The sequence below is a fragment of the Passer domesticus genome, chromosome 16 (assembly GCF_036417665.1).
Source record: "Passer domesticus isolate bPasDom1 chromosome 16, bPasDom1.hap1, whole genome shotgun sequence".
NCBI classification, from domain to species: domain Eukaryota; kingdom Metazoa; phylum Chordata; class Aves; order Passeriformes; family Passeridae; genus Passer; species Passer domesticus.
Genome location: NC_087489.1, coordinates 13,059,289 through 13,086,074, shown reverse-complemented (window position 1 = coordinate 13,086,074; position 26,786 = coordinate 13,059,289). Strand labels below are relative to the sequence as shown.

The window sequence follows — 26,786 nt, the reverse complement described above, 5'->3', positions numbered from 1 at the left end:
GAGCGCCATGGCCACGCCCTCAGCCGCAGGTTGCTAAGCAACAGCGATGGCTGCTAGGCGATCGTTGCTAGGCAACAGCGTCATTGGCGTGAGCCGGAAGCGGCTCGGCGTACCCGGAAGTGCGCGGGGAAGGAGAACCCGGAAGCGCCATGGGATGCGATGGCGGCACCATCCCCAAGCGGCACGAGCTGGTCAAGGGGCCCCGCAAAGTCGAGAAGGTCCGGGGGCAGGATCCGGCATGGCCGGGGGGCTGCGGGCACGGGGAGCCCGGGGCCGGGGGCCCGGTGTTAGCGTGGCGCTGGCGGCGGCTCGGGGCGGGGCGGGGCCTGCCCTGGGGTCACGGCGGCACCGGGAGCGCTGGGAACGGGGCTGGGAGGGGATGGGGAATCCCTGAGGGGAATGGAGAATCCCTGAGGGGATGAAGAATCCCTGAGGGGCTGGGAAGGGGATGGAGAATCCCTGAGGGGATGGGAAGGGGATGGAGAATCCCTGAGGGGATGGAGAATCCCTGAGGGGCTGGGAAGGGAATGGAGAATTCCTGAGGGGATCTGGGAAGGGAATGGAGAATTCCTGAGGGGCTGGGAAGGGGCTCAGCCTGGAGCACAGGAGCTCAGGGGCCCTTGTGGCTCTGCACAGCTCCACAGGAGGGGACAGGTCCCAGGGAGCAGGGACAGGAGCAGAGGGAACGGCCCCAGGGGAGCTCAGGGGGCACCAGCAGGAATTTCCCCATGGAAAGGGGGGCAGGAATTGGAGCTGCAGAATGCATCAGGAATTGTACCCAGATCTCTGGCTGGAGTTGCTTTGTGAATTATCCCAGTGCACAAGGCAGGTTTGGTTAAAGCCTGAGTGCTTCAGGTGTGAGCTGGCTTTAGGCGTAAATGATTTACAGATTTTTTAACTAATGAGGGTTTTTTTCCCCTGCAGGTGGACAAAGTGGCTGAGCTGGTGGCCAGGTGGTTCTACTGTGCCCTGAGCCAGGAGAAGCTGCGCCCACCCATCGTGGCCTGTGAGCTGGGCAGGTATATTTATTATATATTTCTATTTAAATATATATCTATTTATATATATTTATTATATATATATTCATATATAAATATTTATATTTTTATATATTTATATTTTATATATTTATATATATTTATATTTTTATATATTTATATTTATTATATATTTATATTTATTTTTTAGCTCCTGGAGTGCTGCCAGGAACTAAAAAATAAATATAAATATAAATTATTAATACAAAATTTAAAAATACACAATTATTTATTATGTATCTATGCAATATATTAAATTAGTTCTGTATAAAAATATGAAATCAATTTAAATTGTACATATAAAATTATAAATACAAAATTTAAAAATACAAAATTATTTAACATATTCAAATAATTCAGTATAAAAAAATTAAATAAATTAAAGTTATAGATATAAAATTATAGATACATACTTAAAATTATAGTTTAAAATTAAAATTATTTATAAATTTATAAATTTAAAATTATAGATATAAAATATATCTATAATATTAATTAAGATTAAATTTTAATTAATATTATAGATACGTATTAATTAAAATATATTAAGATCAAATTTAATGTAGCATATTGCATATCAATAATACAATGTATTATATTATAACATTATATTAGTATATTAAAATTGATTAAATAGAGAAATATATACTCAGTTAAACCCATAAGCATAAAATAATATATATAATATAATAATACAATATATAAATAATTATTTATACAAATAAATAATATAAATACAGAATATATTTAAATGAATTTAATATATTAACTGTATCATATATTGTAATACATTCATATATTAAATTTATTGATTATAAGCTATAAAATCAATTAAAATTATAAATATAGAATTATAAATACAAAACACTATGGCAAGCCAATATCCCCACTGGGTTTTTCTGTTACAGGCTGTACAACAAAGATGCCATCATTGAGTATTTGCTGGACAAATCCCCTGATAAAACCCCCATGGAATCTGCATCCCACATCAAGAGCATTAAGGTAAACACGCTGTGTTTGACGTGAGAAGTTCCAATGAAACGTGAAATTCCTGAGTCAGGCTGTAAAATCTCCAGTGCTTGTGCTCCCGCTATGGATTGAAGTGTTTAAACAGCAAAACACAGTGGCAGAAACATGAAGGGTTGTTATCATGGGGGAAAAGCTTAAGGTGTCACAGAATTCATGGAATCACTGGGCTGGGAGAAACTTCCAGATCACAGAGTCCAGCCCAGCCCCAACAGCTCAGCCAGACCCAGTGCCACATCCAGGCTTTGTTAAACACACCCAGGGGTGGGGACTGCACCACCTCCCCGGGCAGAACATTCCAGAACTTTCTATAAAAACCTTTTCCTGATATCCAGCCTGAATTCCCCTTGGCTCAGCTCGGGGCTGTGTGCTCTGGCTGTGTCAGTGCCCAGAGACAGAGCCCAGCCCAGCTGAGCACAGGCACCTTCCAGGAGCTGTGCACAGTGAGGAGGGCACCCCTGAGTCTCCTTCTCTCCAGGGGAGCACCCCCAGCTCCCTCAGGGGCTCCTCTCAGGGTTTGTGTTCCCTCTGGACACTTTCCAGCCCCTCCATGTCCTTCCTAAACTGGGGGAGCCAGAGCTGCACTGGAGCTGTGCCCTCAGCAGTGCCCTCCCTGCCCCGGGGCCTCTCCTGATGCAGGTTTGTGTTTTTCCTTTGCAGAACGTGACAGAGCTGCAGCTGGTGGACAACCCAGCCTGGTGTGGGGACAAGGAGAGCATCAAGGGGGACAAGTATGATGACGTGCAGGCTGCACGCTTCATCTGCCCCGTGGTGGGGCTGGAGATGAACGGCAGGCACAGGTCAGGGCTGGGGCTGCACTGCACACAGCAGGGAAACTGCCTGCGAGGTGGAAATCATGGCTAACCAGGGCTTGGGGGGAGTATCTGTCTGGCTGTCAGCTTTTAAGCTGGAACTTTCAGAGTTCAAGAGGCTTCTGGGTGTCCTTTTGTGGTATATTGAAGAGGAAAGATAAAAGTTAGCCTTTTCCTGTATAAATTGAGATGTGTGATGAAGGAGTAGGGGGAAATGTTGGCAGGAAAAAATGCCTAAAGGTTGTTTGGGGGGTGAAGCACAGGAGATGGGATGTGACCTCCCTTGGAGTCACATGAAGCAGTTGGAATCATGGATTGATTTGGGTTGGGAGGGACCTTAAAGCCCCTCCAGTGCCACCCCTGCCATGGGCAAGGACACAGTCCCAGGGGGCTCCAAGCTTCATCCCCCCTGGCCGTGGGCACTGCCAGGGATCCAGGGGCAGCCCCAGCTGCTCTGGGCAAGGGTATTCCTCCCCAATATCCCACCCATGCCTGCCCTCTGGCAGTTTGGAGCCATTCCCTGTGTGCTGTCCCTCCATCCCTGTCCAAACTCTCTCTCCATCTTTCCTGCAGCTCCTGCAAGGCCACTCTGAGCTCCCCCCAAAGCTGCTCCTGCCCAGTGAACAATCCCAGCTCTGCCAGCCTTCCCTCACCTTCTGTCTCTCCCTGTGTTGGGACAGACTGGAGATGGATTCTCTGTCCCAGCCCTCAGTAAATCTGTATTTTACTGCTCTGGGGCAGGGGATTTCCTCACAGCCTGGTTTGGGCAGAGCAGCAACTTCTTTGTCACCTGAGGGATGAGAAGAGGAGGAGTTCACAGCTTAATGGCTGCAAAGAATTTCTTCCTCCAGAGAGGGATTAGCCAGGAGATACTCAAGATAAAAAAACAAAATACCTGTTGTGGTTTAATGTAGCCAATACTTTTCATTCATTTTTTGCATTGTGCAAATTAATAATAAATTAATTAGCCACTTAACTATGCTGATAGTTTGATTAGGTGCAAGAACTTGTAAAGCACATGGGCTGTGACCTGCCAGCACTGCACAGAGCTCTCCTAGATTTGTTAAAATTATTGTGTGTTTTTTTTCTTGGAAGGTTTTGCTTCCTGAGAAACTGTGGCTGTGTGTTCTCTGAGCGTGCTCTCAAGGAAATTAAAGCAGAAGTTTGTCACAAGGTGAGTTTTGCCAGCTGTGGAAGCAGCTGGGCTGTGTGTGTGTGTTTATCCAGTTCCATTCACTGCTCTAAAAAGGGAGGTTTTAATCTCAGCATGCAAATTGAAACTGAACTTGTGAAAGTTCTGTTCCGTGATGGCCTCAAGTATTTCTTAATGGCTTTTTAATTTAAAAAAATATTCTAAATAATTATAAAAATGAGTATTTTTGTTCTCAGAGTGTGATTTGGCAGTAACTGCTTTTTTCCCAATATTTGGTACTAATTTCAGTTTTTTGAAGGGTGTTGGTTTGGTTTTGGGGTTTTGTTTGACTGGTAATTTTTTCTTCCTGAATGCACATGGCTTGTTTTATCAGTACCTGTCTATGGTTAAACTGGTTGTAAGTTCAGGTTATGTTTTGTATTTTTGAAGGACATTGGGTATTGCTTTTTTCTTTATTTTTGGGTGGGGCCAACTTTGTAGAATTCTCAGCAGTTCTATAAATTATTGTAGAAAATTCTGACAATTTCTCATAGCTGATCTCATTGTACAGGGTTTTTTGTAGCTAGGGACAATGATAAAATGAGCAAATACCCTTTTTTCCTATCACTGCTTTCATTATCAGTAAGATTTGTGGTGAGAGTTGCCCCACTTGGGCAGTTATTTAATTTCTCTGAACACCCTGATATTGGACAAAACATGGAGTATATTTACATTAAACAAGACCTGGGAAGAAAACACTTTTGTCTTGGTAAATTGTTGAATATTGTAAGGTTTAATCTCATGTTGCTGCTTTCAGTGCTCATTTTGTTCTGTCCTAATGGCTTTGTTTCCTCTTGGCAGACAATCATTTATTTTTAATGAGGTTTTTTTTGTTTGCATCTAAATTTTTGTTGATGGATGAGTGTAACCAGAGCATAAAATGCAGGAATGAGATGGTTTCGCCAGTCTGATAATTTTACAAAAACAAAATGAATCTCACCTATTTTTCCCTGGCTTTTTTTTTCAGTAATGAGTATTTAGCATGCAGCTGGAAATTCGTCATAATATTCAGAAAGATTCTTTTAGAAATAATGAAATGGATATAATATTTAATCTCTCATCCCCTCATGGCTGGGATTTGATGCACAAAGACAATGGTGACCAGCTGAGAGAACACATTAAGTAAGGTCAGATCAAATTTGGCAGATTTTGGGTGTGTTCTGATGCCCTTCTCCTTCAGAACCAAGAAGGGGAGTAAAACCCTTCTGAACAGGAGCAGAGGGAAGAGGTTGCTGTGCTTTGTGGTATTTATATTTCTTTATGTCCAAAGCACTAATTAGCAGCATTTAAATGATGCTTTAATTTGGAAGCTCTCTGAGAAGTTCCTATGGATGTAAAATATCCTAGGAGTGTGTGGGGACAGGACAGAGGTTATGGGATTGGTGCTGGAAATCCTTCTGGGGTCACTTTGAAAGTTAAGGACAAGATTACATTTAAAATGTACTTTCTTGGATCACTTCAAAGTTTATTTTGGACCTGTTTTCAGAGTCAGTAAACACAGACTTGAACCAGTGCCCTAAGTGTGCAGCTCTGTGCCATATCAAGCACTCAACCCCAGGTTTCATTTAGATATGGAGCTTCCTGAAGCAGATTTTATGCCTGTGGCTGGCAGGTCCAGAGCTGGGTGTGCAGCACTGGCTCCAGGGCCACTTTGGCACTTTCTGCTCTTAGGGCACCAAATTAGCAAATATTTGCTGAGGTGTGAAAGTTGTGATTGATCAACTCTTTAACATAACAACACAGAATTCATGAAGGCTTTTCATGTGTGTTTCAAGGTGATATGGTAATCACAGTATTGAGTTGAATACTGTTTATTACTTGAGAATGGTTTAATGATGATTTTCCTAAAATTTTGTTTCAAATCCAAAATCCTTTAAGCAAAGAAAGTCATGCTGCAAAGATATCCTAGGCTGACATGGCTCAAGTCATACCAAAATTGTATTTGCAGAGGCCTTTTTGTGCAGGTTTTTTTCCTGATTCAATTTCTACAAAAGGAGCCCATGATATACAGTGCCTGCCTATTGAACTTTTCATTTTAATTCAATTTGGAAATGATGTACAACAACTGTTCTGCGTGGTGGTGCCAGGGCTGGAAGCTGGAGACTGGATTTGCTGCAGTGATGGCAATAAGGAATCTTCCATTCCCCTTTTAAAAGACATCATGGAGTGGATAAATGCTGGCAGTGCCCCACAGTGGACTGGAGAGAAATTAATTATGAATATTGCTGTGATTAGTACTTGCCAGACACCCATTAGCTTCAGTAATGGTTTGGAGAGAGACTCTCAACAAGCTCAGCATGAACACGTGCCTGGCTTTTATTTTCCTTTTCTTTTTTAGCTTTTATTTCCCTCCATAAAAAAAAAGGATCTCCAGCAATATTTAGCCACAGGATAAATCCTGGATTATCCATGAAACCAAGCACAGGCCTTGGGGTTGAGTTTGTAAATAAATAGGGAGCAGATGGCCTTTCTTCAGGTTAAAGTTCATTTGCAAGAAATGATGTTTCCAATAAACATTTGTGGGAAAATGAGGAGGAAAGTTCCAGCAACCTGGGAATAAGTTTGGAACAAGGAACTTTCATGTCCTGGTTTTGGGTCATTTGATTTTTTTGGGAATAGGCTCAATCTGTAGCAAATTTTCTTGTAAAAACTCAGGGATGTTTAGGGTACATATTGAAGATTGCATGGAAATTGCTCATTTTAAAATTAATTTCCTTTTATTTATTTAATTTCTATTTATAATCTGCAGTTTTTAATCGAGTTGTCCAGGTGTTACTGCACTTGCTGCAGGCTCTTTGCTTCTCTCAGTCAGGGATGGAAAAATGTCTGAAAAATGGCTTTTTGCTCAGATTACAGGAAAACTGAGCCTCAAATCTTCCCTGTCTCCTTGCCCTAAACTCCTGCAGAGACTCAGAACAGAGACCTGGAGATAAATAATGTGTTCCAGGATCCTTCTGTTATTAGGAGCAAAGCCTGGGAAGGGCAGCAGTGATGTTGCCATGCTACAAAATGAAATTAGGGATGTGGCTGGCCCTGGGAAACAAAAACAACCCCTCACCCCCCAGTGGCATGGGCTGTGTCATAAACTGGTTGTCACTTATGTACAAGCTCTGAAATTTTAGCATCAACTCAATTATTCAAAACATTTTATGAGACATTCACTGGCCATGACTTTAATTTGTTATTTCTGCATATTTTATCTTCGTTCAGTCACTGCTCCCATTTTATTATTTTCATGCTTTGGCTGTGGACATGAGGAATATTGACTTTCCAGCTAAATAAGTCACTTGATGGATGATGAACTTCTCCCCTTGAATTCAGACATTTTTTGGGAATGAACCCATTACCACCGGAATAAATAAAAATTCAGGGCTTGCAGGACCGCGCTTTCCCCTCGCGCGCAGAGCGAAGCCGTGCCTGTAAACACCCCCATGTCCTGCTGTTCCTGCTGCCCAGCTGCAGGGCAGGGGCTGAGCTCACACGTCCAGCTGCATGTTGAAGTGGCTGTGCTCCTGCAGGCGCCAGTGCTGCTCGATGGGCACGCGAGCCTGGCGCAGCGCCTTGAGCCGCAGCCGGCGCTCCAGGCACTGCAGCCCCAGCGGGTCCCTGGCAGCCTCGAACTTGTTGGCAAACAGATGGGGGGACTCGATGATCCACTGCAGATCCCCCAGGCCGTAAATGCAGATGTCTCTGACGTAATGACCTGCAGAGATAAATTGGAGAGGCGTGGCAGCAGCGGGAAGATGAACAAAAGCGTTTTTAAAAATAAGTTTTTCACTTTGGATTGCTGCATAGAAATCAAGCTGGAGGATAATGGCACAATATTATAAAGACATTTAAAATATTTATATTTTACATAAATAGGTGTTTGTTATAGCTGCTTCCCTGCCATGTTGCTCTGCTTAATAAAATCTTGTAGTTGGGCATCAGATGTTCTGAGCTCCTGCTGGGATTCCCTGCTCAATCACACCCAGGCTCAGCCTGCACACTTGGGGATTTTAATTATTTCTGCAGGCTTGCCATGTGGCCAGCACTATTCTTTCCTATTGTTGTTCAAACTGAAGGGATTTAAGCCAATGCTGATGTAAGTTCCTGACAAACATCCTTGTCAGGTAAAGCCCCTCCATTGAGAACTGATCAGACAAATTAGTGCATTGGTAATTAGGGGCTGAAAGAAGGGTTGTCAGTGTGTGGATACTGTGCTCATCTCAAAATATATCAAATATGTAACTAATAAATTAATATAACACATATCTCAAAATCTCTTCAATTGGATATAGTGCAGTAATTTATAGGGTGCCTTGTTTTATTTAATACTTCCAAAATTATATATGACCACTGAGGCACATTTAATAGCTGGTTTAAATAATATGCAATCACCAATTAATGCTCACTAGTGAATAAAATTTAAGTTCATGATCAAAATTCACGTTACCTTTGCAGCCTTTGTGTGAGAGCCCTTCTTGATCTTTCCATTTAATGGCTCTCAGGTCTCCTTGCCAGCCTGCATTGGGTGTAGCCCCTGGAGCATCTTTAAAAACAAAAGGCTCTGATAAGATTCTTTTCTACTTATTACAGGGAAAATTTTCACTGTTGGACACTTAATAACTGCAGTCACATTATTTGCAGCTATTTATGTCATAAGAACAGATATCATTCTCAGTATTATCACTTTTTAAAATTTCTTCAGAGCAAAAGCTTTCATGCAACAAAAAACTTCTTTTTAACCAGAATTTTTCCAACTCCTGGTCTACACTGAAGCAGTAATTTCCTGCAATCAAGCTTTGTTTCTCAGCCACCAGATGTGACTTTTTAAAGGGCAGCAGCAAAAGAAATGACTTTTATTTCTGCAGTTCAGAGCTGTTCATCTCCGAGCTCACGGCCTCTCCCTGCCCTGCTGGGGTTAGCTGTGGCAGAAATGCCAAACTCTTACCAGGTAAACGATTGAGGGTGACCCAGTAGTGCTCATCAGGGCTGTAGGTGTCCCTGGACCACTCCAGCAGAGCTTTAGCCCGGGCGTCGCTCAGGGTGAACTCCACAAAGGCCTTGCTGAGGATGTAATAGGCACTGCCAAAATAGATGGTCAGGTTGTGGGGGGGCTGAGCTTTCCTGACCTTGGCTGGGTACACGTAGGGCACTCCAGAGTGCACGTACTCCCTGTAGCTGACCTCTGTCCTGTGCTTCACGTGCAGGGGCTGCACGATCCCAGGGGTGATGTTCTTACCATTCCATTTACTTTTGATGTATTCGATGATTTCTTTATTTGTTTTCAAGGGGTAATCCTGACCACAAAGATTAATAACATAATTCCACTGAACTTTGGAGTTCACGAGGTCTCTCATGCAATTAATATCAGCTTGTAATCTTGAAAACCCTGCATAAACAACGTGTTCTCTTTTGGAGGAAATAAAAACATTTTCAAAGCAGTTAACGATGTTCTGTACAGCAGTTTTATAATCTCTGGGTGACTTCTCATCAATGTGGATGCAGTAAATATTCTGAGGCATATAAATAGCTCTTAGCAGCCTCACAAACATTTCCAGCTCCTTGTGAATTGTAATAATGTACGCCAAGGAGAAATTTCCTTCTTCCTCTGACAGTGGTGTGGTGATAAAATGCAAAGTCTTCAGGACTGTGGAGCAGCTGCAGGAAGTCTGAATGCAGCTGAGGGCTTTGGGCTGGTAGGACTTCTGACAAAAGTTTCCAATTTTAAAGGCCGCAGGTTTCCCCACAAAAAGAGCAGAGCAAAGTTCATCTGGGTAAAAACCACACTCTGCTCTTTTGACACGGAATTTTTGCTCATCTGACTCGTCATAAAGTGGAACCTTGAGGTAAATGAAGGTGTAGATGAACATACAGACAGCAACACACACTAAAAATCTTGATTTCTTTGCATGAAGTGGGTTCATCTTTTACTTCCAGATCCTGTCTTCTTCTCATAGTCCAGTTAAACATTCAGATCATCTGAAAGGAAAAGTGAGATAGAGGGAAAGAAACTTTCTGTTTATTTTTTAAATAAATGCCCTGTTAGTGCTGCACTTATAAATGTTGGGATTACTACCAGGAGGAACTGTGTGTGCCCACACTGAGTGCATCAGCCCTGGGAATGCAGAGCCACGAGGCAGCAATTTTGTCTTTCCAGCACAAAATGATCTCGGAATGATACAAAAGGACCCAAAATGGCTTTGAATTCTTCACTGCTTGAGCAGGGGGTCTCAGCCCCTCAGGTGGGAGATGCCTGTGCTCAGAGGTGAGCCCAGGGAAGAAGTGAGCTCTGAGTGCTCAGGAGCAGCTGCTGCTGAGATTTCCTCAAGGCCTGGGAAACTTGAAGTTCTGCCAGAGGATCAGAATTCAGTAAATTAAATCAACAGAAAATTTATTAAATAAACAGAAGGAAGAGGCTAAAACGTAATCCACGAAATACACTGGGTTTTATCCTTATAAAGTCAGCTAATGTTTCTGACTCTGAGATTATTTTTTTTCCTCTGGCATCTTTGTATTTGAGCTTTGGAAAACTGAACAAGGGGACAAAACCCATTTCTTATTTTTGCTATTTGTGCATACCCTGAGATAAGCACACAACTGCCAGTACTGGCATTCTGAGATAACCAATTTACAGCAGTATTAGCACAGGAGTTTTTCCATTGTGGTCTTTTCCTTACCTTTGCCTTGTGGAACAGTCAGAAGAATGAGAGTGCAGCAGTGTGAATCCCACAGCAATTACATGAAGTCTTTATCCTTGAAGCACTTGGGATCAAAATTCTAGAGAAAAATACCAATGAGAAGGTGCATCAACTGCCATTAAGCTTAATAGTTAATTTTAAAAATATTTTAATTTTATTTTAAAGGTAATTCATTTTCTCTTCTTTCATTCAATTATATTTTTAAACAGAATTTGCATTTCACTTTGAAATATTTTACATTTTGCAGCTGTCAAAATCATGAAGTATTTAGCTTTACATAGAAACAGATAAAAACAGATTTTTATAAAGCTAGTTTCATTAGAAGAATGCTGCTGTGGTTAGAAGGCTCGAGGTTTTCATGAGAAAGAAGTGGAAAATACTTCTTTTTAATAAAAAAAAATCAGTATCTCCCTTAAAAGCTTGAAAATAAAGAGAGCATTGTAGTTAAAGCAGCAACGAGACATAAAATTCAAAAAGCATTAAGAAAACAAATTGAACCGAGGGGAAGGGATCCTCCATATTCCCACATTTTTGAGATCTCATTAGTCTGTTGGGAAGGAATGTATTTATCTTCTGGTCCTTACTGGTATGCACTGGATTTCGTGCTGGAATGGTGCCTCCTTCCCACTGAGCATTCCAGAAAGCAGAGCTGGCTCTTAGGTGCAGGGCTCCTCCATCTTCCTGGGATGTTCTTCAGGCAGCTCAAAGAAAAACAGGAGGGAATCAGCTCCCAGGAGAACCTTCTCGCCCTGCAGCTCCTCAGGGATCCATTTAGTGGGTAAACAACCTTGGTGGGAGCCTTCCATCCATCTGAGCAAAAAGCTGCAGCAAATCAAGTCCTGTCAGCCTTTGGGTGCTGTGCAAAGAGCAGGAGAGCAGGGCTGCCACTGCAAGGTGAAAAAGCAGGATTTCTGCATTAAAAATGAAATTAAATCCCTCCTGTGCCAGAGCCCAGAGGGGTTTCTGTGAGGACCATGATGCACATACCCAGGGGCTGGAATTGGGGGAACACTGATTTCTGTGGAGCCCTAATTAACCTAATTACACATTACTACTTAAACTTGTAAAGAAGAAGGACTAGCTTCTGCTCTAAAACTTCTATTTTCCTTTATATATATATATATATATATATTACTATATTCTAAAACTTTAAATTTAAAGTTTTCTACTATGTGAGATTACACACTTCTATTCAAACTACACACTTAGAATCTCAGTTCTATTGTTTAATTTTGGAAGCTTTCTTTATGGCTTCAGGTTAAATGTAGTGTTCTCTTGGGGTTAGTGTCTGATAGTACAGAAAGTTTAAAATTCTTAGCAACTAGGGTTCTATCAGAGCTGGACTTGGACAAACTCTTTATTCTGAGGGAATTATTGGCAGGAGGAACATTGAGATTCCTCTGAGTTAGTGAGCATCACGAGATCTCTGCCGTGTCACAGGGAAGATTCATTCTGAATATAAGAATTACACTAAAAACAGCAGGCAGCTGTAAAACATATTTAGAATTTTATACCTGATTAAATATAAAACATCTTAGCACCAAGATTGGGGGTTTAGTCCCTGAACAGATCATTTACCTGGGGGTTGAACTCAGTGATCCTTGTGGGTCCCTTCCAACCTGGAATATTCTCTGAGCCTGTCCAGAATGAGGGTGCTTGGCAGGTTTTTTTCTTTAAATACATTTTGGACAGGTTGCAAAGTGTAATTCTAGGGAGCCAAGCTGTAAGCTGCATGTTTCATACACCCGAATTTTTATTACCCTTCAAGTAATAGCTTCTGGGGCTGTTTCAGGCTGTTAAGTGCTTACCATGGATTTTTTCCTACTGGACTGCGTGACATCTAGAAATTGTATTTTTATGGCAGCATAAAAGTGCACAAACACCCCATAATCAGGTAAGAGGCAGCAATTCCTCTCCAGTGTTAACATGTTTATGGGGAACTGCAAGAACGGAATTTGACATCTTTCAGCCTCATGAGGACATTATGGAATGAAAGCTTTTTGGTACCAGATTTAGAGCTGGAATTGCAGCTGTCAGTGCCACTGGATATGAAATCTGTTGTTTAACAGGATCCTGTCAGCTGTTTCTGCTGGAAAGATCATTATCCCAAATTTCCAGCTGCCCTTGAGGAGCAAAAGATCCCATTGGGAATGTCCATAATGATCCTGCTGGGACTGTCTTGCCCTTGAGTTTTATTATGTAAGAGTGCCATGACAAGTATTTTCTGTTAGCACAATGTCTCTGAAACTCAGCATTTCGTACGTTATGCACAGGTTTTCTAAATCTGGAGGATGAAGTTGTATGAATTTTTAAAACTCCTGTGAGTAGTGTGTGGCATTCTGGGAAAGAAAAAAGAAAAAAAAAAGCAGGGATTTTCAGGCACCTCTGTGGATGCTTTTAAGGACATTGCTTAACAGAAAATTGTTGTAAGCCTAAGATGCTCCATCTCAATTAACAAAGTAAACTCCAGAGGAAAGGGGAATGATGATGATGCCTGGAAAAAGCCTGTGAAAGTCAGCTCAGCTCATGGGGACCCCATTAGCACACACTGTGTTGTGCAGTAACAACTCCTTTTGCTTTTTTCTGCTTCTCCTGCCATTGCATTTAGGACTGCACCTCGAAACATTCTGTTTTCTCTGTGCTCTTTGCTTTTGCCTAATATTAAAGTTTAGATCTAGTTTGCTTCTTATGACCTCATAATTTAGTGAGACAAATGACTTGGGAATGCTTCATCTTCTAATGAAATGCTGGAAAAGCATTAAATACTTATTTCAACTTTTTTATAGCTGATTTTTTCTGTTTGAAAGGTATTTATGCAGGCATTAATGTAGACATTTTATAAACAAGAGAAGACAAATTCAATCCTTTAAAAAATGTTAAAATCAGTCCTTTTAAATGCTTTTTCCATTGCTTTGTATTTTGTTTAAAAGGGGGTCAGGACATGGAGTCTGCTTCTGGACTTTGACATGCATTGAGTAAAAACATTTCGCCATCAAACCCAGTTATTTAAATCATTATTTAAAAACACTGCGTAATTTGCATATACAGCAAATTTATGAAGTTTTAACGTTCATCTTTGCTCATAGTAATTTAAAACAAAAACAATGAAAGCTATTTAAAACAAAAACAATGAAAGCTATCTAAACCCTTAAATTCTAGAGCTGTAAAAAAATAAGTTGTGATTTTTATAAGATAATTAGTACTAATGACCTCCATCCTTCTGTACATCCATCACAACATAAAGAAGGAGGAAAAAAATTAACGTGACTGCAATTTGCGTGTTTTCTCAGCAAAATGACCAGTTGGCATAAGGAAAAAGGAGGAACCTGCGTGCTGTGATGTGAGCGAGGCAGCCTTACCTGGTACAGGCTCAGCCAGGGGACGGCAGCTGTGATTTTTATAAGATAATTAATACTAATGACCTCCATCCTTCTGTACATCCATCAGAACGTAAAGAAGGGGGGAAAATTTAACCTGAGTGCAGATTTGCGTGTTTCCTCAGCAAAATGACCAGCTGGCATAAGGAAAAAGCAAGAACCTGCGTGCTGCGATGCAGCCTTACCTTGTACAGGCTCAGCCGGGGGACGGCAGCTGATTTTTTAACAAAATTAGTATTAATGACCTCCATCCTTCTGTGCACCGTCACAACATAAAGAAGGAGGGAAAAAAATTAACATGACTGCAATTTGCCTGTTTTCTTAGCAAAATGACCAGCTGGCATAAGGCAAAAGCAAGAACCTGCACGCTGCGATGTGAGCGCTGCAGCCTTACCTGGTGCAGACCCAGCCAGGGCACGGCAGCTGTGATTTTATAAGACAATTAGTACCAATTAATGACCTCCATCCTTCTGCATCCGTCACAACATAAAGAAGGAGGAAAAAAAATTAACGCGACTGCAATTTGCGTGTTTTGTCAGTAAAATGACCAAAAGAGCAAGCAGCTGCGTGCTGCGATGTGAGCGCTGCAGCCTTACCTGGTGCAGACCCAGCCAGGGCACGGCAGCTGATTTTTATAATACAATTACTACTAATGACCTCCATCCAAAGAAGGGGGAAAAAAATTAACCTGAGTGCAGATTTGCGTGTTTCCTCAGCAAAATGACCAGTTGACATAAAGAAAAAGGAGGAAGCTGCGTGCTGCGGTGTGAGCGCTGCCGCCTTACCTGGTGCAGGGCCGGCCGGGGCTCGGCGGCGCGGGGAGGGCGAGCGGAGCCGAGCGCGGGGCTCATTGTCCTTCAGCGGGGCCGGAGGCGCTGCCGCCGCCGTTAACCATTAACGGGAGCCCCGCATCCCGCCCGCATTGCTGTCCCGGGAATGCCGCTCCTGCCTTCCCTGCCGAGGTTTCGGCAGCCGGGGGTGTCAGGGGGTATTGGCGAGGAGCGGGAGCAGCAGCGCTGTGTCCCCTCACGCCTCGGCTGAGCCCCCGAGCTGCGCTGGAGCACTGGGAGCACTGGGACCTGCCCCCTCCTCTTCCTCCTCCTCCTCCTCCACCCCCTGCCCTTAACTGTTCGCCTGCCGAAACTTTCCAGTTCCGGCAGGGAATTGCTGCTGCCGGGCATTTCCCGTGGCTGAAAAGAGAATAAATGAGAGATCAGTTTGAGGCGCAGAGCTCACTTGGGAGAAGCAGCGTAGCGGAAGTTAGGAAGAATGAAGGCGTAAGTTAGCAAAATAATTAAATGTGAGTGCCTGTTATAAATGTAACCAGCTCTGCACAACGGGGATCAAGCCCTGAGTAGGCCGAGGAGATAAGAAAAAAAAGGGTTTGAATGGAACTGCTGGCATTTCTGCAAAACAGGGTCTGGCCCTGGTGGGTACGGAGATAAAGAAGAGGTTTGAGTGTGGCTGCTCTGTCTGAATGCTTCTGTAAGAAAAGGACCAGCCCTGCTGGGCCAGGAAAACAAGAGCTGATACAAAAGGCTAGAAAAACATACTGGCAATGGATAGGAAACAGAAGGACATAATAATAACAATAAATCACAGCTGTAAACAGAGTGGAAGTCTTGTAGCAGTAAGCGAGGTGTGTGTGATGAATGCGTGTGGTGGAGCCGTGTGCCGTGTTTGGAGCCCTGAGATAAAGAAACCACAATTCTGTTAGACCCCAGCCCTTCAAACTCCAGCTTTTAGATAAGCAAACAAACAAGGGCAGACGCCAGAATTTAAAATTGTAAAAGTGTGTGTGAAATGAACCCCCGGCAGAAATGGACAAGTTAACCCTATGTTCTCTGGTGCCAGAAAAGTGCTTTAGTTTACAGTACCTGCTGTGGAGCAGATTGAACCATCCTTCACACACACAGTGTTTGCTGTTACAGCCTGTTAAAGGTTCTTTAATAAGTGGAAAGTTCAGCTAAAATGTGCTGGGATTAGGAGGAAACATCCTGATAAAAATACCATGTTGGTCAGAAATAAACAGAGAAAATCTCAAAGTAAGTTAAGGCAGCTGCAGGTGTGACAGGTACAAAATTATGGCTGATTTTAAGAGAAACTCTCTCAGTTGAGGCTTTTTCTTGAACTGGTTTGGAAGTAGATGCTGCAGCTCCTGAGTGGAAGTACACATTCTGTGAATCACTAGGTGGGGAATTTCCACTGCTCCCAAGTTGTCCTTTACTCCCTGACCCATTGCATGTCTGGGTTGGCTGACAGTGTGAAAAAACATGTTCAGCAAATCTTGCACTCCTGAACTTTTAATGGCTAAACCTCTGGAAAATTCTCTCTTAAAATGAGTTTTACTTAACTGTGGCAAGCAAGGATAATCTTGAATACATGAGCTTGTGTGGCTGGGAGATGAGCAGTGAGATGGGTGTTTAATCCTCCTCCTGAATGTCCCTGTGTGAAGAGGGACACTCAGGTTGTGGCCATCCATGTCTCATATCCTGTTGGCAATTGTGCATTTCCTGGCAATGGTCACGTTCAGGAGAACTGCAGGAATTCACTGTTAAAATGTGAGAAAGAGCCTTCAGACTGTAACACTGGTGTACATATTTAGATATGAAAACATATTTGCCTGTTGTTTATTTGTATTACATTAAGACTGGAATCTTAATGTAATACAAGTAAACTGGACAGAACTACATTTTAGATGCCATAAAAAGAAATAAATGTGTCCTTGTAGTTTACAGCAGGAAATAATGTACAACTCTTGTCTTAGGCAGCTGAAACTGTAAACTCTAGAATTCAGGAAGTCAAATTAAGAGTTCATTACTACTTTAAAAATCCTGTATTTTATACTTTAAGAAAGATAAAAACGATGTCATTTAGGAATGTCCTCTACTCAAGGTGCTAAGAACTACAGCAGGTACCTTCATCTATATTTAAAGGCCCAAGAAACAAGGTACAGCAGAGGAGACCCTGTGATATCATAAAACAAACATCTGCCCCAAGACCTTAATTAATCTGAAGGAAGAAACGTCTGAATTTGCAGAACTGAAACTTCTTTCTGCTTTTTATCTCATTAAGATGTTTGGAAGGGTATAGTCTCTGACATAATCCCATGTTGTCATGGCAAAATTTTTTTTTTTTCGGGGAATGGAAAGAACACTGTCTTAATTTCCTTGGTTCTTGTAAATACTTCTCAGTTTTGAACAATTCTGCCTGTGTTTTCCAGATGGGAACCTGGATTTGCTTGCTCTTCTAAAATGCAACATTTAATGAAATTAGAGTCTGCTGACAAAATAAGTTTGAAAAATGCTGTATTAGGAACTACCCTAGAAAAGAAATTGTGGGGCTTCTGGAAATGCATCTGTGGGGCTGCTTTAGAACCAAGCCAGCTCCTGCCTCAGAATGGAGACTGAAATTCTTGATTTTGGAGCCTTCTCACTCCCAAGTGTGAGGTCACACCAGGCTGGGATCTCTGATTGAGTAGAAATGGAAAAATATGGGTTACTGCCCCATTTCTTGGGTGTGACTTACACTCTTCCTGCCTGCTGTGCCTCTCTCCAAGCCCTGTTTCTCCTCTCAGTCTCAGGTTCTTTTCTGAAGCTGTGCTCAGCACTTGAGCAAAGTCCTGCCCATATGTCCTTTCATTTATTTAATTTCCACTGCAAATACAGGAGTAACCTTTCTAAACCTTTGTTTAAAAAAAGAAGAGTAATGGCAGAGGCAGGATTATAAATTAATCTTGCAGATTAATAGAAAGCTTCTGCATTTAACAAGATAACAAAAAAAAACCCAAAACCAACCAAATAAAAAACAAAACAAACAACCCGAAAACAACAACAAAAACCACCCAAAACCAAAACAAATAAAGAAAAAAAAAAAGCAAATTGAGATCTTAGACAAGAAAACATCATGGTCAATGGGCTGGTACATCAAATGATTGCAAATGTGCACAGGAAAACATCTGTGCCTTCAACCATGAAACAAATGTGGAGGTACACAGAGCACATTACAGCCATTATCCAGATTAATTTCTGAAAGTAGTTGGAAACTTGGGAGTGTTTGATAAATCAGATAAGGGTATGGTCTCTGTGATACAATCCAGTGAGGCAGCAAGGCAAGGGTAATGAATTATTCTGCTTTTATGACTCCTTTTTATTCCCACAGTTAAATTAAAACAAACAAACAAACCAAAAACCCCCTTCATGTTTTCCTGTGTTCCAGTTGAAGGGAAAAATTTGCTGTCTGTTCCACATGTGGAGGAATAACACCTTTGCTCCCATCACTTGTTGTTTCTTATCTCACTGAGGTGAAAGACAAATTCAAGAGCAGAATGGCATCCAGGTCTTAATCAGCTGCACTCATGACTAAAAATCAGAAATACTTTTGGGTTTTAGCCGTGGGGTTCAGTAAATTGAGTCGATTCTAATTAGGAATACTTTCAAGTACATTTGTGCCAGTAAAACAAGGGAACCATGAACAGAAAATACACAAATAAAAGAATTCCTTCAGAGTGTTGCTTGTAGGAGACAGAAAAAGAAATATGCAATTTTGTCCTTCCTTTTTTTTTCATGAAGTGTGGCGTTCCCTTTCAAGAGGAAGATGTGATTGTCCTTAATGGGAATAAAGAGGATGTGGAAATTCTGAAGAAAAGGATGGAGGAAAGAAGACTTAAAAGTAAATTAGAAAAGGTAAGATTTTTATACATTATTTATTATAAAATTAGAAGAATTCTTGTCTGCAAGGAATCTGCTCTTAGATTTGCTGACCTTTATAAAGATGGAGGAATTTCCTCCATGAGCTGTGCTGTATTTAAACACTACCTTGAAAAGCAGTGGAGTTTTTTGGGGGTATTTGGCCAATAAAATCTTGAAGTTGTACATCCTCCTGACCTTGTGCACTCAAAATGGGTAAAATCGACTCTTGCAGCAATATTTCAGGGTTTTCTTGTAATGAATTAATTCTACTAATGAGCTACATCATCCCTCTGTTTCTTGTGGCAGTTCCTGATGACGGCATCAGTTTTTTTGATCTTATAAAATAAAATGTCTTTTATTGGCCTCTGTCAGAAACAGGATGTTGGGATCTGTGCATTCCTGGGCTGTAAGAGTGTGGAAATTCATCCTGTTTTGTGCTTCTCCCAGTCCTCAGCAATCCCTGCTCCCCTAATTCCCACCATGCTCTTCAGGCTTTTTGCATTTCTATGTGTGCCCAGGTAAAATGCAGTGGGAATGAAATCCTTGCAGCTCTGCCCTGTGAGCTGGGAGCTGTTCTGTGCTGCTGAGCTGTCAAATGACACTTCTGCATTTGGGATTTTGTCAGCACTGCTGTTTTGCCCTCAGTTCCCTGGAGAATGCCAAGGCAAGCAAACCTTTAGTGCTGACTCAGTTCAGGGTGCTCAGGCTTAGCCGCATCTCAGGAGCATAAATCACAAGTCATAAATCATAAATCTGATGCTTTCAGCCTCTGAGACTTGAGATGGAGGTTTCATCCCTTGATTTTGCCATGCAAATATTTCCCTGGTTTGTTTTCCAGCTAATGCTTGTTTACTTGCTGGGAAGCATATGATTCCTTCTCATCACAGGGGCTTTATTCATCTGTGCCAGTGCAGCACCACTGGGCCTGGGCAATACATCAAAAGGATGCTTTTCCATAAAAATCCTGCTGCTCTGTTTCCTGTTTCTCATAGTCTCTGCATCTCATGTCTGATGGCTTCTGGCATGAGAGTGATAATCTCATGGTGTCTATTCAGAAGGTTTTTTTCTTTTTTTTCCCCTCAGTACTTGGTAGTTAAAAGCTGGGGGGAAAAAGTAAATTTATAATTTGTTGCTAGACTGTTGCAGATCTCAGCAGATGAGTGAGTGGTTGCATTGGTTTTCTTTAGAAAAGGGCCCTAACAAAGCACCTGTAGCTTTGGAGCAAATAATTTTGGATAATCTGGAAGGTGCTGGTGCCCACAATTTCTGCACAGCAAAGTGCCTGAGTGTGCAGGGCAGTTAGGTGACAGTGGCTTTAGGTGACAGCACTAAAGGACACCGGGGCTCTGTGCCCTGGGGGAAGATGCAAATGGGATTTGTTTGGTTAGTGGAGAGTTACAGGATAGGATTTGCAAATCTCTCAGCCTCAGGTGGTGACCTTGGTGCCCCAGCTGGTCCCTGCAGCTGGAACCAGCTCTGCTGTCCCTGCACTTCTGAGCCTGGGAGCCCAGTCCCAGGGGCAGCACAATTCCCATTTCTGTTATCCAGATTCCTTTTCCCTTTCCTTTTCCCTTTCCTTTTCCCTTTCCTTTTCCCTTTCCTTTTCCCTTTCCTTTTCCCTTTCCTTTTCCCTTTCCTTTTCCCTTTCCTTTTCCCTTTCCTTTTCCCTTTCCTTTTCCCTTTCCTTTTCCCTTTCCTTTTCCCTTTCCTTTTCCCTTTCCTTTTCCCTTTCCTTTTCCCTTTCCTTTTCCCTTTCCTTTTCCCTTTCCTTTTCCCTTTCCTTTTCCCTTTCCTTTTCCCTTTCCTTTTCCCTTTCCTTTTCCCTTTCCTTTTCCCTTTCCTTTTCCCTTTCCTTTTCCCTTTCCTTTTCCCTTTCCTTTTCCCTTTCCTTTTCCCTTTCCTTTTTCCTTTCCTTTCCTTTCCTTTCCTTTCCTTTCCTTTCCTTTCCTTTCCTTTCCTTTCCTTTCCTTTCCTTTCCTTTCCTTTCCTTTCCTTTCCTTTCCTTTCCTTTCCTTTCCTTTCCTTTCCTTTCCTTTCCTTTCCTTTCCTTTCCTTTCCTTTCCTTTCCCTTTCCCTTTCCCTTTCCCTTTCCCTTTCCCTTTCCCTTTCCCCTTCCCTTCCCCTTCCCTCCTTCCCAAACCCCTTTTATTTATCCCCATGACACAAAACATCAGGAAGATGCAGCTGGGACAGGATAAAAATGGTTCAAGCTCAGCTGTCGCTGTGCCCATACTGAAATCTCTCCAGTCTGTATTCTGCTGAGTGAATTTATGCATCCGTGGAGTTACAAACATCTGGGAAATGACTTTGCTTTGGAAATCCACCTGCAGCAAAAGGTGGGAATCCCCTGCACTGGGGTTTTCCAGGTGCCTGAAGGACAGAAGGACAGAATTCGGGCTGTGCCAGGTTGGATGGGCTGAGCTTTGATGGTTTAACTCCAGCAGAGGCAGCTTTGCAGGCAGAGCCCTGATCCTCTGCCACCCCCTCCTGGGTCAGCCTTGCAGCAGCATTTGCTGTGGCATTTTTAACTCTGTTCCACAGCAGGGGTTCTCCTGAGCTTTAGAGCGGAGTTAAATGTATTTATTTTCTGGAGTTTGTGCAGATGTCTTAGAACATGTCCACAATTCAGAATGTATCCAGGGAGAATAATGCTAATGACTGTTCTAATGCATCTTGCTTTTTATGTAATCAAAGCCAGTAATGGGATTCTTCTTGTTTTTTCTGTTTCTTAATCTGTACAAACATAAATTAATTTGGAAAATCTGCTGCACAGATGCTTTTTTAAAAGTTATATTAACTATTTGCATCTTTTCTTCCCAAGCAATCCTGCTGCAGAGGGTCCAGTTATTGGCAGGTGCCCAGGAGGGATTTTTAAGGGACTAAACAAAATTAAGTGGATACAAGATTCCACATTCTTCTAACATTTTAATCGAAATACATCTTTATTTATTACAATTAATTGAGTGTTATTAATGTTGTGCAATTTACTGTCCTGCTGGGTGGATTCAGATGATCAGTTAATAACACACCCCCTTTCAAAGTGTGCAAACCAAAATATTAAATCCAGACAAATCCAATTCTGTCCTGCATAGTTGTCTTTAATAAAATGCTGGGTTCTTAAGATTATTCTTTTTTCCATGTAGAAATAATCCAAAAAATGTGTAAAAAATTAAGAGTTCTAATGGGTAAGAAATAAAAATGTTCTGAATTCAATTGTGTGTCTATCAAATATGAGCTGGGAGTTTTATCTCCTTTCAGTCTGTTACAGATTTCTGCTTGTGTTGTTTCAGAAATCAAAGAAAGGCAAGACTGCAGCAGCAGCAGCTGCTCAGCAAGAGCCCTCTGCAGGTAATATTCTCCAAATTCTGTGTCACCTTCTGAGTCTTGAAACTGTCAGGATTTCATTTTTCTGGGTGGTTTTTTATTATTATTTTTTAGATTCTCCAGGTCCTTCGAAAGCTAAGAGTGGAAAGGATTGTGTCAGTTCCAGCTCTGGGGAGAACAGGCAGATAATCTTCACCAAAAGTTCAGGTTGGTGGTTAATCCTGATGTGAAAAGGGGACCAGATTTGCTTTTTTATGTCATTCTAATATTGCTTTAAATTGGGTTAATGAGATTAGAGATTCTTATTTGCACACTCATGGGTTTGCTGTGTGTTTTCCTGGCTGTGATATAGTGGAGGAGAATTTGCAGTTTCTTGATCAAAAACTATGTTATGGCACTTTATTTGGATGAATTTTGTTAAAAACCCTGATTATTTAACTTTCAATCCTCTGTTTTACCTGCTGATTTGCTGTGTGTCCTTGGGAACACTGGAATAGAACTTTAGGATGAACTGATGAACCTACAGCAGCCCTTAAACCCAAAGAATGGTGCCTTCTCTTTAATATTTAATCAGCTATTTAATGTCCCAGACTGATATTTTCAAACAGAATGGGTACATTTTTAAGGTCAGTCTGAAGTTTCTGTGGGAAGAATTAAACCCTGTACCTTAAAAAATCAGAATAATTTGAAGAATCTGAGAATGATGATCTGTAGATAAACTGGGAGAAGCTGAAATTCCATCAGCAGTGCCTGACCTGCCCTCTACTGTCTGCTTTTATACAGGAGAAACTTTTAAAAATATTTCATCCCAGATGGTGAGAATTGCTCCTGGATGTTGAGCAACCTCATAATTCTATTTATATTAATGATTTTTTTATTTTCTGAGGGTGAAAAAAAAGTACCTTTTGAAACTGTTTCTGTAGGGGTTGCACACACGATTCTGTGAGGATTTTGGATAGCACTCACAAAACTGAAAATTTGGAGTTGCACACACAATTCTGTGAGGATTTGGGTTTGCACACACAATTCTGTGAGGATTTGGGTTTGCACACACAATTCTGTGAGGATTTGGGGTGGCACACCCAATTCTGTGAGGATTTGGGATAACACACACAATTCTGTGAGGATTTGGGGTGGCACACCCAATTCTGTGAGGATTTGGGTTTGCACACCCAATTCTATGAGGATTTGGGTTTGCACACACAATTCTATGAGGATTTGGGTTTGCACACACAATTCTATGAGGATTTGGGGTGGCACACCCAATTCTTGGGAACCCCTGTGCCTGAGCTTGACTCAGGATGTTGAATTTCTGCATTCATTTCTCTGCATCAGAGACTTGGCTTTTTCAAACACCATCCTGAAACTTAGGAGATGAAATAGTAAAAAAAAAAAGGGATTTTTATGTAGCAGTAGATAAAATACCCTGATAAAAATGGTATCAGGAACAGAGGATGGGCATTTCCCCACTCCAGACATCAGATGATGCAGAGCATTGTTGTTGGTCATAACTTTGCACAGGATGAAGGGAGCAGAGGGATTCCCTGGGGAAAGGTGTGGCACAAGTTCAGTTTTTGGCATTTGAGAGCTGATTTCCAAACAATACTGCAGCCTGCTGGGGGCTTTCATGCTGCTAAGGAGAGCTCAGCCATTTTTCACTTGGAGGAATAAATGTTGTCAGTACTGAATTGCAGTGCAAGAGATTTGCAGAATTCCTCTCTCAGGATTTCTAAATGTATTTTGAGTGTGAATTCTAAAAGTTATGGGAGATATTTATGAGGGAGCTGAAAAATGCATATATTTTAATGTTCAAACACCGTTTTTAATCTTTATTTAAATACCTATATCCACTGTAAGCTGTCATGCCTCATTCTGTTCCTTTTTCCCCTCAGAGAATGGAAACCCATCAGTCCCAGGAAAAGTCAACAAAGCTTCCACCACCACCAAGAGATCCATTGCAGACAGCGAGGACAAGTCTGAGGCTTACAAATCTATTTTTACAACTCACAGCTCAGCAAAACGCTCCAAGGAGGAGTGTTCCAACTGGGTTACTCACACAGCTTACTATTTCTGAAGCAATGAGGAGCAGCCGTGGCTCCTCTCCTCCCCCTGCTCTCTGTGTCCTGCTCTGCTCCTGGCTGCAGTTCCTGTTCTTAGCTGGGGAGCCTCTGTCAGCTGCAGGTTCTGGTGAATCAGAAGCAGATCAGCAGAATCCATGTTGTAGCACAGATTTCATTCTGAAATGGTGGAGTTTTTGCACAAAAATTCTCCTTTTCTCCTCGCAGTTGGATGTTACCCTCAGTCACAGTGTCCTCAGGAGAAGTTCCTGTTCTCCTCCTCTTGTGCCACAAAATAATTGTGTAATTACAGCTTTCAGTGTATTACTACAGAATTCAAACCCTCTGTAACTTTCTGACAGCAAAAATAGAAATAATGCCTTTTTATGTCAAGCTAACTGGGCCCTCAGCAGAACTCTGTATTTCTAAAAGATTCTGCAGGTATTTTCAAATAATTTACCTTTGACAGAGTAGATGAGAGCACAGTCAAGAAAATGTTTGTGCAACATCCTTGTCCATATTGTTGTAGCAGAATATTCCCTTGTTAATGTCTGAATCCCTTAATACCCACATGGAATGACCAGAGGGAAGACCTGAAGTTTTTCACTTTCCTCTCTCCCTCTTTTAAAATTGAAATCTGCTTTTCTAATCTTGGCACAAACCAACCACAATGGAAATGCAGAAAGTAGGAGGCTTTAAAAACCACTGCGTGATGTTACCTTGTTACCTCTGTGTGTGAAAATGATTAATTATCCTTGTAATATAATTTTAAAAGTGTCCCCATTTATAATTGGCAGTAGTTACCTGGAGATTCAAATGCTGTGTTGATATTTGCATAGGTGATCTCCATGATTCAAACAGCTTGAATGAAACTGCTGGGCTTTTATTATTATTTTGATAGGTATAATTAAAAATTGGTTTGCTGTAGGATTTATATGGTGGTAAGAATTTTTTGTTTTCCCAGAGATGTGAGCACATCAAACAGTTTGAGGTTTGCTGCAGCTTCCAGGAAGCACTCAGGCACATTTGGTATGCATGGCTGGGGATCAGCTTTGTTCTCCTTCTTCTGTATTCTTTTCATTTTGGTCCTTTATTATTTGTTGCTTACAGATAATGACATTTCTGCACTAAAGGTGTCCCATAGTAGAGCTCTTATTTGCAGTTTAATTCTGTTTGACAATACATGTTAAATGTTTTATAGGACTGCACTTTCCTTCTACTTCCAGCAGTTATAAATCCTAAAGGGAATTAATTTAATGCTTTTGATTTAGCTAATACTTTGTTAAAAATACACAGAGAAGCACAATATTCAGTGTACTTCTCTTTGTTAGTGATAAATCAGAGAGAGCCCAAGCTGTGGTCCCAGGTTTTCCTGCCCACTGGGCCATCATAGTGACTCCTTTTTTCTTCTGCTCTTCTCATCTATTAAAACAAATTCCTGCCTGATTCTTCCTGTACCCCTGGGTTCACCAGCTCATGCTCTCCTCCCTGCCAGGGTGGTGCCCAATATTCCACCATCCCCACCTTGAAACATTTGTGGTTTGTGGAAGTGTTTGCAGTGAGGGCCATCCTTCCCTTTGCAGAGCTCCAGCTGGGAAGGAAGGTGAGATACTGTTGGCATGTGGAATATGAAATGTGGTTGGAACATGAAATATTTCTTCCTGTTCTTGCCACAGTGGTGGCAGAGAGGAGCCCAAAGTGCCACTTGTGCTGTTGGCAGCCCGGGAGGGGCAGCGGGCACTGCAGCGTTGACTTGGCACTTTTTAATGGATTCAAGGGAATAGTTTGCTGCAGGATGTTTGCTTTGTTGTGGTTTGCTTTTTGTTGGAGAGGGCAATTTAATTTTCTTTTAATGTAGGTGAATTTGAATGCTGGTGAAAGTTGAAAACTGCAGAAGCCTTGGAATCTGAAATCTGTGTTTTTGGAGATGCCACGTGAGTCTCTGGCAGCACTGCATCCAGGGGTGTTCTGGGGAATTCATGGGACAGTTTGGTTTCCGTGCTGTCCAAGCCTTGGCCTCTCTTCTGAAAAGCTCAAAAAAGAATCCAGTTAGTGCCAGTTGTATCATTGGGGGCTGTTTTTTAGTGTGGAATTTGGGGATTGGATCTGAATGTAGCAAATTCCTTCCCACAGTGGTGGTGAAACTGCCCAGGTGTGCACAAGGGAAGGTTCTGTGTCCTGAATCCCCATCCTGGAGCTGCCCTGCTGGCACGGGACAGCCTCAGTCCTTTCCTCTGCCTCTCAATCCCAAAACCTGAGGGAGTTCCCACACCCAGCCCATCCTCCCTGCTCAGAGCTGCAGCTCCAGCTGCCACACCATGAGATCATCACATGCCACTCAAATTGGCCAAAAAAGCTGAAAATTCCCTTCAAAACATGATGCCTGTTAGATTAAAATGTTTCTTACTAATGTCCTATTCTTAGCTGAAGTGAACAAACAGAGTTGTCTGAGTGTCCTGCCTTGCTGTGAGCCCAGACCCCAGTGCACTTGGGATTTTCCTTCAGATTCAGACCCTGCCAAATAGTTTCTTGGTTGCATTTAAAAATAAAAAGGCTGTTTAGACATTACAATCCACAGAGGGTCTGA

At 41.9% G+C, this 26,786-nt stretch overlaps 2 protein-coding genes across 3 annotated transcripts; one reads left to right on the top strand and one right to left on the bottom strand.

Annotated features, from left to right (window-relative positions):
• Window positions 1–92: 92 nt before the first annotated feature.
• On the top strand, window positions 93–25,133 carry RTF2 (replication termination factor 2). Of its 2 annotated transcripts, none has more exons than XM_064391652.1 (9): window positions 93–218; window positions 925–1,019; window positions 1,946–2,039; window positions 2,724–2,863; window positions 3,971–4,049; window positions 18,699–18,812; window positions 22,109–22,166; window positions 22,257–22,349; window positions 24,035–25,133. In XM_064391652.1, exons 1-9 carry the CDS (start codon window positions 150–152, stop codon window positions 24,214–24,216), a joined length of 924 nt encoding a protein of 307 aa, XP_064247722.1. In that variant the 5' UTR covers window positions 93–149; the 3' UTR covers window positions 24,217–25,133. The 2 variants fall into 2 exon arrangements, with proteins under 2 accessions (XP_064247722.1, XP_064247723.1); XM_064391653.1 differs by lacking the exon at window positions 93–218 and adding an exon at window positions 675–829.
• LOC135282132 (beta-1,3-galactosyl-O-glycosyl-glycoprotein beta-1,6-N-acetylglucosaminyltransferase 7-like) lies at window positions 5,011–15,256 on the bottom strand. Its single transcript, XM_064391649.1, has 6 exons — window positions 14,913–15,256; window positions 11,335–11,637; window positions 10,730–10,829; window positions 9,001–10,031; window positions 8,503–8,598; window positions 5,011–7,770 (listed from the first exon to the last, which is right to left on the bottom strand). Exons 4-6 carry the CDS (start codon window positions 9,974–9,976, stop codon window positions 7,544–7,546), a joined length of 1,299 nt encoding a protein of 432 aa, XP_064247719.1. The 5' UTR covers window positions 9,977–10,031; window positions 10,730–10,829; window positions 11,335–11,637; window positions 14,913–15,256; the 3' UTR covers window positions 5,011–7,543.
• Window positions 25,134–26,786: the final 1,653 nt, after the last annotated feature.